This window comes from Podarcis tiliguerta (assembly GCF_965153285.1).
Source record: "Podarcis tiliguerta genome assembly, chromosome: 4".
Classification (NCBI taxonomy): Eukaryota; Metazoa; Chordata; class Lepidosauria; order Squamata; family Lacertidae; genus Podarcis; species Podarcis tiliguerta.
Window position 1 is genome coordinate 50,210,021 of NC_139537.1, and position 19,144 is coordinate 50,229,164.

At 38.9% G+C, this 19,144-nt stretch overlaps 1 protein-coding gene and 1 long non-coding RNA gene across 17 annotated transcripts in view; one reads left to right on the forward strand and one right to left on the reverse strand.

Moving 5' to 3' along the window:
• LOC310676630 overlaps nt 1-4,470 on the forward strand; it is a 34,916-nt gene extending 30,446 nt beyond the window's left edge. The window contains exon 5 of the long non-coding RNA XR_014510648.1: nt 4,344-4,470. This is a non-coding gene — a long non-coding RNA (uncharacterized lncRNA). The remainder of the gene's footprint in view (nt 1-4,343) is intronic.
• SYNJ1 (synaptojanin 1) overlaps nt 1-18,942 on the reverse strand; it is a 46,862-nt gene extending 27,920 nt beyond the window's left edge. For 8 of the 16 annotated variants that reach the window (XM_083438571.1, XM_083438570.1, XM_083438577.1 and 5 more), the window contains exons 1-11: nt 18,785-18,916; nt 14,936-15,081; nt 10,373-10,459; nt 9,310-9,577; nt 7,366-7,591; nt 5,493-5,576; nt 4,439-4,500; nt 3,891-3,987; nt 3,349-3,518; nt 2,354-2,435; nt 1,731-1,883 (exon numbers count right to left, since the gene is read on the reverse strand). In XM_083438571.1, the coding sequence (XP_083294697.1) occupies nt 1,731-1,883; nt 2,354-2,435; nt 3,349-3,518; nt 3,891-3,987; nt 4,439-4,500; nt 5,493-5,576; nt 7,366-7,591; nt 9,310-9,577; nt 10,373-10,459; nt 14,936-15,059 (1,353 nt within the window). In that variant the 5' untranslated portion in view covers nt 15,060-15,081; nt 18,785-18,916. Of the gene's footprint in view, nt 1-1,730; nt 1,884-2,353; nt 2,436-3,348; nt 3,519-3,890; nt 3,988-4,438; nt 4,501-5,492; nt 5,577-7,365; nt 7,592-9,309; nt 9,578-10,372; nt 10,460-14,935; nt 15,082-18,784 lie in introns of all 16 variants that reach the window. The other 8 variants (XM_083438576.1, XM_083438572.1, XM_083438574.1 and 5 more) reach the window with 3 other exon arrangements.
• Between the last annotated feature and the right edge of the window lie 202 nt (nt 18,943-19,144).

The window sequence follows — 19,144 nt, forward strand, 5'->3', positions numbered from 1 at the left end:
ATAGGAGAATCTAGTCATTAAAACCAAATCTTTAGCATTTTGTACCTTCAATAATTTTGGTTGTGATACAGATTTAAACACTTACAATGTTCAACATTTAGCAGTATTCAGGAATTACACTCACCAATTACATATCAGGTAAATAATTGAAATGAACCAAAAGGAAAGCAAAAGAAAAGTTAGTTAAGATGTTAAATAGTAACATAGTACTTAAAATTTGAAATAATCACTGTTAAACACACATTTCAAGTTAGTTGTAGTTTGAAAAGGTGAATACAATTAAGATTAAACTGCAGAGGTTTCACCCAGTTGAATCACTGCATGCACGTAACAGGTTCTGTGTATGCAGTGGAACTTCCTTTCCCACTCTTACTCTTGCACCGCTCCCAAATCTGCTCCGGATAGTTGGGGGGCAGGAACCAAAACAGTTCTGGGAAGTGCATGGAGAGGAGAGGGAAGGGAAGCTCTGCTGCACTTGCAGATTCAGTCTATGGAGACAATGAGTTAGTTGGATACAACCCATAAGAAACCACCATTCCCACATGCAAAGTACTAACAGACAAAAACTGGCAATGAAAATATTGTAAAACCTGCTGTTTAACACTTGTGCCCGGGAAAGATACAATTCTTCAAGGCCACAAGCAAAATACATAGAAAACCGTAGCTAAGAATACTGTATCAAATTCTGTTGTGTGATATAACACACAACCTAGGGCTGAGTGATATCTAGTTTACAACATTGTGATATGTCACCAGCTAAATATCACAATATATTGATATAAGGATGGAACTATGTAGAAGCGAACAGTAGGGCTTGGTGATATCTGGTTTTTAATCTTGTGATATATCACTAGCTAAACATGGTGATATAGCAATATATCACGATGTCTGAAATAAGAATGGAGCTCTGTAGAGGCATTGGCTGGCTTCAAGGGTTTTCCTGCATTGCGATATTCGCTGGTGCCTGCTCTTGTGATTTGCTGCCTCCTGAATGAGGCAGGGGAGAGCCGAGCTGGCTGAGTTAACAGGGGCTGAAGGAATTGAAAGAAGAATTGGCTGGCTTCACGGTTTTTCCCACATCGTGATTTTAGCATAGCACATGTGCACACACACATCATGATTCACAATGTATTGCCAGGTAAAAAATTATGGAACTGATATCACAATAGAGACTTCAAACCGGTTTTGGATGATATATCGATATATCACCCAGCCCTAATACACACACTACCCAATTAAAGGCAACTTGCATGGAACTCTAGGTTTGAGTATTGGCAACTACCAGCTACTGGTGCCTGTGTCAGCATCACTATTGCTTTTTGTATCAGCAGAAGATTTTTTGGCATTTGAACTTGAATGAAATAACTCTAAAAAAATATCAGGACTAATAAGTTACTGTGGGGTGCAAGGTAATAGTTTCATCTACAAAACCTAGGAATAAACCTTGATTTTTGGCTCAGACATTTTAGATGAACTTTGGATAAATGAGTAAAGTTAAATAAAGCACTGCAGGGAATGAAGTGAGTGAAGTTTTTAGTTGAAACATGCAGATTCAAGACTAGTAGATAAAAACAGAGCCCGCTTCAACATTCAGTAGAAAACAGTGAGAAATAATGGAAAACTCATACCCAGACACTTAAAAGATTAGAAAATAACAGCTGTATACAAGAACACTATTTTGCCCTTGAGAATTACAATATTCAAATTTTACTACTAAAAACATTACTTACCTTCGCTTTTCCTTCAAGAGCTCCAGTTCCAGCATATATTTTACTGACTGAGTCACCATTAACAGACCACATGGAACGAAAAACTTCCTGGAATCGAGTAACCAATTGAGGTTTTTCAGCTAAACCTAAAACTTCTAGTTGTTTTGACAGCATCTGCAAAAATGTGGAAGGCAAAACCAAAGGTAAATACAAATCTGTATTAAAACATTATATTTTTGAAAGCTTTCAATTGGTTTGGTTTTCCCTTTTTTCTGGTTAAGAAACTATAGATTATACAGTTTAAATTGATATAAAGCTATCAGTGGACAAGGCACTTTACAGAATAATATAAGAAATAATTATGATTGTATCCAACACTGCTGTTCTGCTTGTGCAACCAACTTCCTCTTGTGCAATAAAAATTCCCCTACTCTTGCCAGCAGCCCCCTGTGTACTCTCAAAATCTGTTGCAGAGGGTTGGGGGACCTTCTGAAGCAGATTTTGAGGACATGCAGGAAGAGAAGAGGAAGAAGAAGTCCCATAGTGTGAGAGTAACACAGGTCAAGCAACACCTGAACAGTATGTGAACTTTTCAAATGTCAACATTAAAACACTTCTAAAATATAATACCTTTATATTCTTACCTCTAAGCCAACAAATGCCTGCACGGAATTTGTTCTATCCAGACAATCCAAGCAGTTTGTTCTTATAGTACCACTTTGAGTTCTGTGCCAAGTATACAACAAACACACGATTTTAAAATTGCACACAACACACAAAACTTTAAACAAAACTTTAATCAAGGTACTAAACAGAAGTATGATCATTAGCCAAATACCTATCAACACAAGCTTTACCCACTATTTTACCCACTAGGTTTTTGGAGTTAAAAAAATAAAAAAAGCCATGCCATAGCACATTCAGATGTATTTGTTTATTTTAATAAATGAATAATTTTGAATAATGTTCTACTTTTTTTAAAAGGAATTGTATTTTGAAAAAACAACAATGATTAAATGACTTCATAAGAACTCAACTTAAAGGCCAAAAAACACACTGTCAGATTTCACTCCACGTCCCCCACTGCAATCAATGCATTTTAGAAACAGTACAGTGCCAAAAGACTCTAATTTCCACTACCCCCTTTTAACTGGCTCTATGGAAATTCAAAATAAATACAAAATAATTCTGGCTTGGTAGTAAAAAATGTAGCTTTTGCTTTTTGCTTGAAGCTATGGCTTTATGAAAATGTATCAGACCATTCCAAAGCTCAGCACTTTGGTTTTAAGGCTAAGGTGATCACATGCACCCCCCCCCCATATGAATAGCTCCTTTACTTGGTTTTAACACTGGTTTAACATTACTGCACTAAGATTAACCACGTATTAATCAGAACTTTCTTCAAACCCTGGTTAAATTTGGTGCAGGTGCCACACCAAACTGATTAAAGCAAAGAAGTGAAGACAGAATTTTCACTGTGGATATGTGTTACAGCTGCAGCATGTTCAGTCATTTTCCTCATAAATAAGTAGTCTCAACTTTTTTTATTAAAAAAAGTAGTTCCCCTTTTCTGACTCTTCTTTCATTTCCAAAAGTGCTAAACCAGCTGTATCTGGTAACAGAAGACAAGTATCCAAACCTTTGAACTTCGTTTCCATCGAAGTAAAAAAACCCACACTCTAAGAATTTCTGGATCTGTGGTTTAAGAACGCTATGTAGTTTTTCTGCCTTTCCACCCTTGACCATTTGATGATAGTCAAAGTTCACCATTTTGATGTCATCAGCATGTTCAGAAGCTTTCAAATGGCTCTGAGGAAGTTGGTGGAAGAAAGGAGAAACAAATATATTAGCAACAAATGGGATATAGATGTCATGGAACAAGATTTTGGTAGTAGCAAAAAATGTGATACTGCCAATTGGTTTTAACAGCTATTCCGGTTTTAACATCTATTCTGTTATTGCAATATTTGTAATATATTAATTTCTAGACAGAGCTATGCTTGAAGAAAATTACATTTGAAGTGGTCCTTAACCAGCTTTTGATTTACAAAATCATTCTTGTTATTAAAAGTCAAATAACACAACATTAATAAAATTACTTATATACTGAAACTGAGATAATTATTTGCCATTTATGAGACAAGATTTTCCTTTACAAAATAGGTCTAGATCATATTTTACCTGAAAGGCTTTGCTGAGCATATGCTCCCCTTCTTTTGAGCCAAGAAGATTCACAATTATTTGCTTGCCATATAGATTTTTAAGGGTATGAAAGTGCCTACAAGATGGGGGGAAATCTATTATTATTGGATCTAGTAAATAGCATCTTTAAGTCAATGAATGGAATACACACATCATATTTAACCACTTATATTGAAAAGGCAAAAGAGCAGCTAAAAGGATGAATGAAATTATGAAATCAGCCACAAGAGAAAACCCAAAACCAGTATAAGAATTGTGACAACTTACATACAATGTAGAATTCACTAACACAGATGAATCCCACTCAACAGAAAATGGAAATATGGCTTTTAAGTTCATAAGAATCTCATTTTAAACCTTTCATTTGTTACTTTAGTTTAACAATGTACATGCTAACCTTTAGTTACTGGTGTTATTTCATCCCATTCCCAGTGGGTCACTCATGCATTTAAGAACTTCGTGGAAATATTGCCTACTAGAGTACTCAAAATGAATAGCTCCTGCTGGAAGGAAGAAAGGACTTTTACCTGTCAAACGCTGGTGCATTTGCTTCAAATCCTCTTGACATTCTGACACGATGAGATCCAACCTGAGACAAAAGAATGTTCAAGTTTTTAAAAAAATTGCATGCATTATTGTTCCACAAACCTTTTGGATGTAATCAAATTTTATTAATAAAGCACTCAAATTATTACACTGTGCAGTAATTTTAAAAGACACAAGAGCATAGTGCTTCTGATTTTTTTTATTTTTCTTTCCTCACTTCTATTATAACACAGTGGTACCTCAGTTTTTGAACGTCTCCGCTGACAAATGTTTCAGAACTTGAACGACGTAAACCCAAAAGTAAATGCTTCGGTTTTCGAACGCGCCTCGGAAGTTGAACCGGAAACGTGGCTTCCATACTGAGTTTTCCATATTGAGATTTCCATTTTGAGTTTTTGATTTTTGAACGTTTCAGAACTCGAATGGTCTTCCGGAACGGATTATGTTCAAAAACTTAGGTACCACTGTACTTACAATCCAATCCTACCACTACCACTCCCTGCTCCAAACGTTGATAGCTGGGGGAGTTAGGAATGTGAACATCTGTCTCCCTGCTGGCCTTCAACAGTGGGCCCTGCGACTAAAGATGCCCAAACTTTTTGGGGCAGAGACCACGACTCAAAGTGCCATGGATCTTTGGGTCCCTCAGCTGTGCAGCACCCCCCACTCCAAGAAACTGTCCTCCCAACACACCCTGCCCCTCCCAGGGTTTCAGGTGCAGTGGTGGATCAACTGCGTCCAGCCAGGGTTTTAGATTGCTCTGTCAGGTACATTTCTGATCAATCAAAATAAAGAAAATCATATACATCTAAGAGCCAACATAGTTTAAGGTCACTTGAGGCAAAAAGGAATAGGCCTGAAGCTACCTTCATTCCTGCCTGACCAAACAGTTGCAATTTAAACAATGTTTTTCTATTATATCCTACATGACACTGAATTGTATATATAACTGGGCTTTGATTCTGGAAAAAGGTAGTAGAAAACTTCAACTAATATGGGGAAATGAAATTTGAAAAAAAGATATAGTCCTCATACTTGTAAGCCAGGTTGCTCCCAAAATAATGGAACAGATCCACGAATTTGTATAAAGGATGACACACATTCATCTAGAAATATCACCTGTTGGAGAAATAAAACTTATTGTATTAGTTGTCTTAAGCAATTAGTTACCTTATGCAGAAACTTTGTTCAAATTATTCCATGCCATTTGCTCACACATTAAAACTTATTCTGACCCAACATCATCTAAGGCCAAAAAAAGAAATTTGAAAGCTTTGCACCAAGGTTGCTCCAATACAAAGTGATTTTAATGAAAAAAATGAGATCATTTTCTAGCTACATAATCTATGTATTAATCCATATGAAATAGGCAACTGTGGAAATAATATATTGTGATAAATGATGGCTTACAGTATACAGGCAATTAGTGTACTACTTAATCTGTTCTGTTGGATCTCAGCTGACAGCAGAATATTTTATATTTTATGCTCTTCTTTATGTTATGTTTTGATTTTATGAAACCCCTGTTGTACGTTGCTTCAAAATGTTTAAATTTTAAACAATTAATACATTTTGTAAATATATAAAAGCTGAGGCTGCGGAACAGACTTTTGGGTTGGGGTGTTATTTAGGGTTTTTTGTTGGCACAGGGAGTGTTGTCGCTGATTTTTGTATATTTTGATTTTTTTGTATATCTTTATTTTATACTTTATTATGATTTAATAATAATAAGAACAATAATACAACAATTGTATGATTGATTGTGTCCTTTTGGATGTTTAATTGCTTATGACTACTTTTGTTATGTTTGTAATTATGTATTTTTTCATGCTGTAAGCCACGCTGTGAGCATGGTTTTATCAATGGAAAGGTGGCATACAAATAACATTATGTATGTATGTATGTATGTACCGTATTTTTCGCCCTATAGGACGCACTTTTCCCCCTCCAAAAATGAAGGGGAAATGTGTGTACGTCCTATGGGGCGAATACAGGCTTTCGCTGAAGCCTGGAGAGCGAGAGGGGTCGGTGCGCACCAGGCTTCAGGAAGCTCTGCGCAACCCTCGGGAGCCCGGCGCCAAGCAGCGCCAGGCTCCGGAGGGTTGCGCAGAGCTGCCTGCATTCTGAAGCCTCGGGCGCGCTGAAGAGTGCACCCGGCCTTCGCGCAGCTCTCCGCAAGCCTGGGGAGACCGGCTTGGCTCCCTAGGCTTGCGGATAGCAGGCTGTTCTGGGGGCTGGGGTTGGGGGAAGCTCGGGCTTCCCCCGCGCCAGCCCCGTGTCTGGGGGGGGGATAATTTTTTTTCTTTATTCCCCCCCCCCCCAAAAAAAACCTAGGTGCGTCCTATAGGGCGAAAAATACGGTATAAATAAATAAATAAATAATGTATATTTTCTAAACCATGGCTTAGTGAATGCAGCAGAAAAAAAACTGGGGAAGAGCAAAGCAGCCACCACCACATCCCTGAGAACCTATACAGCCAGGCATCCATGCTAAACCATGGCTTGGCTTAGCATGTCATGGAAAATGTGCTGATGTCTACTATTAAGATTGGAAGGATGAGATACGCACATCTGTCTCAACAATGGTTTTTTAATTTTAACAAAGGGGTAGATCTGAATTGTGGAAACAGTCCTCATTTTCACCAACTGAGCATTACCATTCCATAACGTGGTTATGATGCAAGAAGTGCAACCTGTCTACCACAAATGTAGGTTTGGTAGCCAATTTGTTCAAGACTATTATATACGAAATAACTGCAGTTGGCAGCAGGTAGAAATCAAGTTGGAATAGCCTTATGTGCTAAATATGTAAACTAGATGTCACGCTCTGTACCACGCAATGCATAACCACTATTTGTATAGTTTAGTGAGAATAATACAAAGCAGCAATACAGTGCACAGGCCATACCTGTTCAGTTTCAACAAAATTTGCCACGTGACCATCGTCATTTGTTCCTCTAACATTAAATCTGGTCCCAGCTCGTTCACAACTTAACCGTGAAATGATGCAAGCCTTTGCTTGCTTGTGAGCTGCATAAATTGTTCTGATCTCTACTCCTCCACACATGAGACGCAACAACCATTCATCACAGTTGACTCCATAATGTTTAAGATGAAGGTGCAGTGATTGATTCCTATTGAAGAAGTGATTCAGATTAACATTAGCTGGAGGAATTTCAATATAAAATATGAAGCATCGAAGACTAAAATATCATTGTAAACATAATGGCATCCATATATAAGCAAGTATGCTTAAGTGGAACACAGAGCCATTTTAAACAATTCTAAATTATGCAAGTCTTCTGTAATGACTTTCAAAGCAATAAACATAGTCCAGGAAAGATTAAGGGAAAATGTAAAAACAAACATTCAGCAAATTACATTTCAGAAAGTCCAGTTTCACTAGGCTGGCTAACTTGCACATTCTAGTAGCAAAGTGGCAGCATAAAGAGACAGCATAAATTAGAATTTCTCACAGTGCAAGCTTCCAGTTTCAGAGAAGATACTGTTTATTGAACTACAGAGAGTTTTTGGGGGGGTGGGGTTAGTGTAAATCATGTAAATCTGAAACAATTAGGTACATTTCACATGAGTAAAATCACCTCCAGTTGAAAAAGGATTTCCCCCTCGATGCCTGCGTCTGACAGTTTCATGTGTGGATGGTACAGAAACTAAATGTCACAGCCCTGGGCAGCAATCCACACCCATCTCAGATAAATATGCTGATCCAGATATTGAACAGTGTTCCTGATGTTACCAAGAGACCACAGCATTCCCAAAGCAGTACTAAACTCCAGTTCAGAATGTGTCTTTTGGGGAGGCGATCCTTTTAAAAGTGTCTGGGACACTCCAAAAATAGACAAAGGGCCCACTGGTGTTTCTCTATAGAAGCAATCCTGGTACTCAAACTATCAGGTGATCACAGTTTAAATAAAAGCAGGGGTTTTTTGGTGGGGTCAGTGAACCCCACTTTTAAGCACAGTCTCCACTATCTTTGCCAGCTTAGATAGATCTAGTGTCATTAGTATATTAGAAGCAGCTTGGACAGTTAGAAACGATTCATTGAGGTAAGTGAACAGCTTCTTGGGGCTCTGCATGTTTCATGAATGTATCATGCAAGTACAAGAAATTTGTATTCTGTGCAGAACGTTAAATACTGAAAATGTTTTAGCTACAAAGGCTACTTACTTTGTATTTTGCTTCTTCTAATCACAGGAAGAAACATGGAGTCATGTAGGACTAGAATGTTACTTGGGTTTAAAAACTGGAGGAGTTATCATTGCTTTCTTTATCTTTTCCTTAGGAACTTGCTTTCTAAAAGTACTGAAATTCTTATCCTGTATAATTAATTTCACCAAATTTCAAATTCTCTCCTGCTAAACTTGTACAGAATTCGCTAAATATACACAACCTTGAATATTAGACAAGGCATCTAATAGTTTACACAATTATAACAACAATGACCATTCTATAAAAAGAGACAGAATTTGCTGTGTGTATCTGAACAAGCACAAAACAAATATTTTTAAGTTACTAGTATCTGTGACTGTAATCATTTGAACTTAATGCAAATACTGGATTTTCACTTCTCCTTTTAACACTTGTAAAGTATTTCCCAGAAGAGCTAAGCATGAGTTTGCAAAATGGTTCGTTCTGTGTATGTACTGTATTTGTGTGTGATTTGCCCATATTAATATTCATAAAAAACATTAAAAAACATTTTATGTGAAGAAATACTACTTCAAAAAAGTAGAACTGCAAGCAGTATTTCAACACGTGCAATGACAAGAGATTCAACAACTCAAAATACAAAGGCACATGGTATCAGACTTCCTAAAACTTATCAACTCACCAGAAGAACCTGTTATCAGTGCTCTGTTCTTGCATGCTACGGTGGGCATTAAGACTAAGATCTAAACTGACCCCAGAAGAAGACCATGCAAAATAAAAGTTTCCTGAATTCAAAACTTTGCGCACTTCAGAGATGCGTTCTTCATCAGATGGGTCACTTCGTAATGATATTAAATCAGTGGAAGTAACACGAAAAACTTCAGATTCTTGAATTTTTCCTACAGACATACATCCTGTGACAAGAACTAGATAATGTAACAATGTGTCTCCTGTAAGAAACAAATGTAAATGAACAATCAATATGTTTTTAAACTTTTGCAAGGCACACTTTTGCATTTCCCTATTTTAACTATTAAACTTTTAAAGAGAGGTAACTGCATAATTCTAAGGTTTACTTTTGCACATAAGACTTTCCAGAAATTGATTTTGCATGAACAGTAAAACAGCAGTTTTTAAATAAGTGCTGGGCTGCAACCATGCCAACTTTTAGGATGAGTATGCTTATTGTTTTATAATTACTGGTAGGGTATGTGTAAACTGAAATATTAGAAACCTCAATTCCAATGGCATATTTTACATTTCTCAGGAAAAAATGAACTTCATATCTTAAGGAAAAATATACCACCATGCCTCATATGCTTGAAAGGAACGCCACTGAAGAGACAATGTAATTTACTACAAGCCCAACAATTATTTAATGGCTAAAGGCTCATGTATGCCATCAGAACTTTCAGCTTCTGATCCCCAAGGCAATCCAATCCTCTCTTCATGTTATATATGCCATGCCATACACATCTAATTGCCTTTCAGACTCCAAAGTTTTGAAAATGATTTGCTGTTCAGTGTTGGAGAACAGGAGGGGCTACTTAGAAAACTCAGCAAGCATCACCAAGGGGAAAAAGGGGGGGATTCCCGCTGCACATACAAAACTAATCATCAATTTATCTGGAGTGTGGTGATCACATACCAGCAATTTTACCGGCAGCAAGATGGCATGAGCAATCTTTTAACTGTTACTGTTTCATATGAAAAGAAAGGGCACTCCCAAAATGAGATTTACTCACCAAGATTTAATCTCAAAACACCTAGCAGCCCATATGCATCCATCACCTTGGTGTACATGTTCTTGATTGCCTCTTTCTCTGCAGATGCTGTTTATAAAATGTGAAGGATTCAAATTATGGCAAAAGAACTATACTTATGAAAGACTCTTCCACCTCATATCATATATATAAATGTTTTAAGTTCATTCTTGCATATACCACATGGTACTTCCATTGTCGTGATGAGATCTGAGGTTCTGCTTTTCCCCATAAATACTGAGTTGGACAGAATACCATTTTGAGTAACTTTCTGTCTGACTTGGAAGCTTTTTGTATTTTCATCCATCTGTCTGTGGTCAGGAAGCCATTAAGAGTACTGCAGCATCCTGTTTTAGCTCCTACTTTAACAGGTCTTTGCACAATTTCTGGCCATTACAAAGGATTGTATTAAACAAGTTATTCGGAAAATTCCTCTTCAGTTAAATTCAAAGAAATGAAGTACTGCAAAAACAGCCTGCAGTTATTCTCCTGCTGCCTGTATCAGCAGCTTACATGTATAGTACAAAGATTCTAGAAATGTCATAGAACTGAAGCTCAGTTTGTAGGTGTACATATGGATAAGAGAAATGGGGAAAGGACTTACTCTTCGCCAGCCGAGATTAGAATCCAACTACAGATTACAAATTGACAAAACTCATATTTCTGAAGAACAAATACAAATTATAGTAACATCACTAACTCTTAAGGTTCTAAGGGATGTGGGGAAGAAAAAGAATTTCTCCTTGTCCACGACCTTCTACTCAAATATAACATTCTTCTAATCCTTATTACTGCTTTGCTAAGCCAAGATTTTGCAGCCATGATAAACTGATAGCAAGAGATACAGTGAAAATCCACTTCAGTAGCAGTAGACTCACTTGTACACAATGAAGCAGTAGACCTGTGACATCATAATCACACAAATTAATGAGGGGTGTCTTTCTCTGGGATTGAAATTTCAAACCAAATTTAAAGCATTTTTAATGGCAATTCTTGTTCCTCTAAATCAGGGGTGGATCTCCATACATTGCTGAACTACAGCTTCCAGAGTTGCAGATGCTGGTCATGATTAGGCAGTCTTAAGAAGAAGGGAAAGATGCCAGTTAAGCTCCATACAGAGCACTTTGATGAACTGAGACATAAAAGGGCATATATAGGAGACTGAAAAAGGTATATGTAACAGGGATGTTTACAACAGTGCACCCCAAACTGTACGAACAGGAAGGATAAGACAAGAATGAGCTGCAAGGAAATGGCAGGTCTGCTGCTTAGACAAGACAGTAAGTATAAACAAGTGATACAGTGAAAGAAGAACTACTCAAACTCATAGTTTGCCTCAATCTTCTACCACAAAACATACTGTGTTCTACCTGAGAAGAGAATGACAAATGATATAAGGAGAGGCTTGAACCCCAAGAGATAGAGAATCCTTAGCAACTGTAAACACGTTCAAGTCTCCAAGGCCAAATGAATTACACTCCATGGTGCTAAATGAGTTTGCAGGTATTTTCTCAAAACCACTGACTAATCTTATGAGAGCTCTTGGAGGATGAGTCAAGTCTCAAAACACTGGAGATAGGAACATTTGAGATGGGGACACAGGGAATCTGGAAAACTACAGGCCAGGCACCCAAACACAGAACAAAGAAAGGTTATTAAGCATTTGGTCTATAAGCATCTAAAAACATTGCATCAATTTCTATGAGCCAGCATAGGTTGCAAAAATAAGGAATGTCAGATCAACCTTGTGTTCTTTTTGCTAAGAGCTACTAGCCTAGTATGTAATCATGGGAGTATCACATATACAGTATATCTTGATTTCAGCAAAGAATTTGACAGGGTCTCCCATGGTTGCCTTGATGACAAAATGGTAACTGAACTGGGCAATACTGTAGCTAAGTGGCAGCCACAGCTGGTTGAGCACTTTTACCCAGTGAGCACTCATTAATAGCTCTGTATCAAACTGGAGGAAAGTCTTGAGCAGAATATCATAGGGCTCAGTCCCACGCACTGTGTTGTTCAGTATTTTCTTAAAGACTTGAATGAGGGAAAAGCTTGTAAGATTTGCAAATGAGAAAGTTGGGAGGAATACACAGAAGACAGTATCAAGATCCAAAAGAAAAAGATATCCTAAAATACTGAAACACTAGGCTGCAACAACAGGTGAAATTCAACAGAGATAAATGTAAAATCCAGCATGTAAGTGGAAAAAAGAAAAAGAAAATCAAAGGCAGAATACACTATTAAAAACTAATGCAGACTCAGGCTGCATTAACATAGTACCTGTATAGTGTTCAGATCACAGGTAGTAAACATAGCATTCTATCTAGTACTGATGAGAATGCATCAGAAATACTGTGTCCGGTACTTGATGCCACATTTTAAGAGAGGGTACTAAAGTCTAACAACTGCTCCCTATCTAGCTATATTTTCATTCTATTAAAATGTTCTAAAGCTGCAATCTTCGCATAATTACTTGAGAATAAGCCCCACTGAACTAAGTGCTGCTCAGTTCTGAGTAAACATACATGAGAGTGCACTACAAAGATTGAGGTATTAAATACCTACCCTACATGCATGTAAATAAACCCTCTTTTGCTGTGTTAATGCATACAGGCACTTGAACACTTCCATCCCTAGAGAGTTTATTCTTTCACTTAGCTACATCCATAATTTAAATCCCCTGATGGTAGATTAGATGGTGTGTGTTAATAGAAGTGCTCAATATACATTTTAAATCTAAATTCCTTTTAAGAGCTGCCAACTGTTTGTGCAGCTGTGGCAAAAGCAGAAGTTCATGTTATAGTTCATGCTACAACATCTTAGAACATCTGCATCCTTTCCAATACAAGCCAGGCAATGCTATTAAGCCCTATGCCACTTCCCTCTAAATAAGTAGGACTAAATCTTTATCTCCATCTTTACTGGATATGTTGTTCAGCAAAGAAAAAGTATCTTTCCAGCTCATTAGCACATGAAACTGTACCTTACATGCTTATGCATAGAATAACAACTTTGGGGGTTTTTAATATAGAGAGAAGTGTGTGACACCAAGGTTAGTGCACTATGTTATACCCAAATAATCACAATAATATATTCCTTTCTTGGAGGAATTAAGAAACAACATATGTTGCTATAAATTTAAATAAAATGTTATTTTACACAGAATAGTGGGAAATGAATAAAATGGTTTTAGAGCTTAAAGACATGCAGAATAGTAAATTGGTTAGTTGTTAAAAGTTACACAGGCTACCCAAGTTCCGGACCATAAGCTCAAACAGTTTCAGTTACACAGACAGATGGAGGGAGCAGAGCTTATCTTACATGGAACAAATGTGGGTGCTAAGGAGCCAGGAAAGTGGCATTAGAAGCCTAAACACATCTTGGGGGGATTTCAAATACAAATGACTGGATTTTGAACAATTACATGGACTAAGAGATAGTGAGGTTGCAGAAAAGAGAAAGGTAGAGATGCTTTGCTCCACAGTGTCAGAACAGGGTGGGGAGCAGTCTCCTAGGCAAAATAAGCACCGTTGAATAGCCTCCTGAGTTAAAAACTATAGTTAAGGCAGCTGCAAGATGTCCAGTTGCAGGAAAGAAGCTTCCTGACAGGAATTAGCTCTAGAGCAAAGAGTTATTATCTTAATGAGGATGCTGGATGGAAAAGGTAACTGAATGCTAATTAACTCAATCATCAAGTAGGTTACCAGACATCAACACAAATTTCCTCGCGACAGAGTGGCACAGGGGTCATGAAGAGCCTCTGGCCAGTAATAACTTAAACCCAGGTGTGCCATTTGAATTATCTCATGGGAAAAGGCAGTAATATTTTCCTAAGAAATGTAAGTTTAGGCTTAAACTAATTACTGGTGGAAATTGCTTGTTGGAGGAAGCCCCCATTAGATATAGCAAAGATTCTGGATACTAATTAGGCTTGCACTTACGTTGCAGTAATTGCAAAATTTTGTTTCTATGCATGGTTGCTATTATGGGAGAATATACTATTTAAACCAATGTTGCCTTCTCTTATATTGCAAGAGCACCACACTAACTGCTGAGAGGAATGCCAAAAGAGACACCGTTCAGGGGCATTTGTAGCTTTCCAGTTGAATTGAGCTTCTAGGTTACAGGTTTGAACACAATGCTGAACTGCCTAGCTAAAAACGGATGTGAAAACTTCTGATGTTCCTTCAGGCACACTGGAGGGTACCAGAGGGAAGATGAGCCCAAGGCTCATACTCAAAAATGCTAAACAGTCACAGTTTACCTTTACATCTGCTTATGTTACAAATAGGATAAGTAGACTTTTAAGGCAAGTTTCAAGAAATAGCAATACAGTAAATTCAAAAATGTATTACTCTGAAAAATATAGTAGGGCAAAACACCTTTAAGCAAAAAAGACCAGGAAATATACTAAGGACATTTAGATCACTGACACAACAGATATGGTGACTCAACATTTCTTCATCTGTTTTCATTTTTTAGCATTAGGAGTTTTTTTATTAAGTTAGCCATCTGCTGTATTTGCAGAGTTTTGCTACTTACAGAGAACAGCCACAGCACCAGACTCGAACATGAGACATTCTTCCTTGTTTCTGGCTTCTACTATCACACTGAATGGCGGTGGGTCCAGCTTATGATAGATACGATAACCTTTACTGAATGCCATTTTTCCTTTATCAGAGGCAGAACTGTGTAACAAAGTACAAAAAAAAAGTGTTAGTGAAGGTTTCTCAACATACAGAGACATCATTTCTAAAGCAGTGTGAAACTAACCTATACAACTGGCACAGCTGCATTAATTTCTACTAGCTGGAACCCAATAACTTTGCTGGAATGTGTTTTTAATATGCCTACCTTCTAGCATCCTTCCCATGATGCAAGAACTACATCAGGATTAGTTAAGAGAATCAACGTCAGCTGAATAACAGATATATACCACAGGTAAATTGTGATAAATGTTTGCATGAAATATAAAAAGTTATGCAATGCCACTGGCTACAGTCACTCATGCCCTATTCACTTCCAGCTTGCCTCATAGTGGGCTGCCTTCAAAGACAATTCAGGGCTTTTCTGATTTGACTAGAATGCAACTGCCTGGCTACTGGCTGTAACATGACGGATCCATGTTGCTCTATGAACATAAATGGCTGCCTTATACGGAATCAGACCATTGGCTGATCTAGCTCAGTATTTTTCAGACTGGTAGCAACTCTCTATGGTTTTAGATAGATGACCTTACAAGTACTACCTAGAGATGCTGGGTATCGAACCAGGAACTTTCTGAATGTGAAGCAAATGCTCTGCTAGTGAGCTACAGCCCTTTTCTGATTATATATTACCTGCACTGATTACCAATTGTTTCTGGGCTCAATTCAAAGTGCAGTTATAACCTTTTAAACCTTAGCATCTTGGAACCAAAGCATTTTAAGAATCTCCTTCACCCATCATAGCAATATGCCAAACCTTTGAACAGTCTACCACCCTGCTCCATTATGTGCTACCATGGTACATGGGGGGGGGGGCATGAGGAGGAAGTCACCAGTGGAACACCATACCAAGGAAAGTATGTTTGGTCCCATCATTAGTCACCTTTTAATGAGCAACAACATGCCCCCTTTAATGTCTCTTTCGGTTGCTGCTTTTTTAAAAAACTGCTTCACTGGCTACTGTTCTTAAACTGGCTTATTTTTATTGTTTAGTCTAATTTTGTAATTATTTCAATTCATGCAACTGGACAGTGCATATTGTCTGGGTTATTTATTTTTAATACTCATCCATAATAAGTGGCTGGGGTGTTGTTGTTTTTTCGGGGGGTGATTTTTGAGGAAGAATACTTTTAGGAGATTTGTTTTGTTTTAATGGATTTTATTGCCTACTGCATGCTGTTCACATAAATAGCTTCACTTTGGGATTTGTGTGAGAAGCAGTACATAAATTGAATTAATCTAATATTTTACAACATTATTTGTCATCTTGATAGAATGTTAGTGCTTCATGAGAAAAATACAGTTCTCATACAAGCAAATTCTTGGAATGGATTAATATACCAGTATCTAAATATTCATCAGATTCTTAATTGCCACAATGCAACCTAAATGTGCATCTGCATCATCTGCTTTCTGAGAATATATCCCAAGAGGCTCAAGAAAAGTGAGTGTAGTCCATATCTTATGACATTCCTAATTATGGTTGCATATCATATTTTGTAGGAGGATTAGCACCATGCAAAACACATACTAATGTCTCCATAATTTTACAATGGACAAACAGGCATTAAAGAAACATTGTTCTTGACAAGCTTGCTACATTTCTTTAAAAATGCTTACTCATGAGGTAATCCACTAATGGCACACACTCCAATTTGCCACTATCTTATCAATTCTCAAGCACATCTATTCACAAGTGCTACAACCTGTCACTGTAATCAGCATGCTGCCTTGCCTCCTCCCAAGGATATCTACTTGCAAGAAGGCATCTCAAACCATATCAAGTGCAGGCTAGACATCTAACAAGTTTTCCTGTGCCTCTTCTTTGATCATATGAGCTGCAAACGCCAAAAGACCATTTCCCAGAAGAAAGCTCACAGCAGTGAAGTACAAGCAGAAAAAAATAAGCAGAAATAAAACCCAAATGTTATGATGGTCTATGAACCAAATGAGACAAATAAGGTCATGAGGTATAAATTAGCAAAACTTATTTTATTTTGCACTTTCCAGAAACAATTGAAGCCATTTTGTTCTGATAGACTTTATGGCTTGGATAAATGTCAACATTGTATGTTTTCTGCCTTATTTTAAATGCATTTGTTGGTTTTCTGTTCTTAACTGTTATAAATTATTTTCGGTGTATATTGCCTTGATGGTTGTTTAGAAGGCAATTAATTAATCAATGATGTTAAAAAAACAGTAAGAGTAACAATAACAATACCTTGAGTCAGAATAGGTTTGTTTTTAAGTGTAGCAAGCTTAAAAACACAAATTAAGGGTTTAATATTTCATTACAATTCTGCATTCCACATATAATCAAACTGCTCAGTCAGGGCTTAACCTAAGCTAAGGATCATCAGGGCTCAGTTCTAGAAAATGATACTATATTTGCTTCAGTATGTTCTGCTACAGGATAGTTAACAAACATCTATTCTACATCCATACACAGACAGACAGACCAGACTTCCTGGCCTCTATCAGCAGCACACCAGGAGCACATAACATGTAATTTGGCACTTGATTCAGCTATGAAACTAGAAGCAACCAATTTAACACCCTATTTCCTTTTATGAATTACATCCCATGTGTATTTTATTTATTCTGTACAAGAAAGTATACCAGCAAGCAGCCTCAACCGCTCCTCTCCGTTGCTGCTTATGCATACATTCATAAACCCCTAACGATTTCTTTTTAATTGCATCCAAAACATCTTTGTTATAAGAGCGCCAAGCAGTGATTTTGCTTCGAGCATTTCAATGTTTATTCCCTTGTCATCTGTTATCACGGAAATACCGCATCACCGAGTACGGTAATCGGTTGCTCAATAGAACACAACCGAGAGAAAAATGATTAGTAATCATAGCAGTAAGGGGTGGGTGGGAAGCAGCGTAATTATTATTATTTTTTTAAGCGATTGTCTCGAGCAGTGAAAGCAACACTTCGGGGATGATACATAAAAAAATACGAAGTAGTGCAGAGACGCTTCCCGCAGCCACCTGCCTTGGCAGTTCCTTCCTCCCCACCTCCCACCTTGGCCCCGCACCCGCTTTAGAGGAAAAGCGACCCTCTCGCTTCTCCAGGACCGGGGAGGGGGAGTGGCAGCCCAGCGAAGCTCGACCCCCGCTTCGCCCCGGAGGAAGAGCGCCTGCTGCCACCACAACATGCCCGGCCGCCGTTTCTACCCAGACAGGAACGAGGCTAGAGGGCTTCTTTCCCCCGCTTCCAGGGGTAAAAAGAAAAAGCGGGGCGGGGCGGGGGCAAAAAGGGGAAAGCGAGGCAACCGGAAAAGGTTCGCGGTCTGCAGACAGTTATGAGGGAGCGAGACAGACGGCTCGGCTCCCTCGACAGGCACGCTGCTGCAGTAGGTGGGTGGGAAAGCGGGCACCCGCGAAGGGAGAATAATAATGATAATGATAATAATAATAATAGGAACCGAACCCGCGTCGCCCTCCCCGTGACAGACCGAGGAAGAGCCGTGTGGGTGTCGGCACGGCTCAAGAAGCGTCCATCTTGTGCCGAGGGAGCCGCTTCCCTTCTCCCCTCGCCAGCCCCGCCAAGGTGGCTCCGGCTTCCTACGCACCGCGGGGACTTAGGCTTGTCTACACGGAGGCAGGAGAAAGCGGGAAGTGGTGTGAGGATTTGGGGGGGGGGGAGGAGAGAGAGAGAGAGAGAAATATATACTGACGTCTCGCCTGCTCTCCTGCTCAGCTCAGCTTCCCTTACCGGCTCCTCCGCCACCTCCAGGGGCGCTTCTTCGTGCCGCTGCCTGAGGCGGCTGCCTCACTTCCTCTCTGGCAGGGCCACCGCTTCCGCATTGCACCGCCCCCCCCTACACCCACACCGGAAGTAGTGCGGAGGTAGGGGGGGAACGGAGGGCAGCGCGAGCGCCTAAAGGGCGGGCGGGTTTCGTGCCAGCCGTTCGCCAAGGCAGCGGCGGCGGCGGCGGCGCGTCTTTGGCGCCTTACATAAGCGCCCCCTTTTCGCCCCTGAGGCTGCGGCTTAAGGGACGCTGGCTTGAGAGTAAGCTCCACTGAACTCAGTAGGG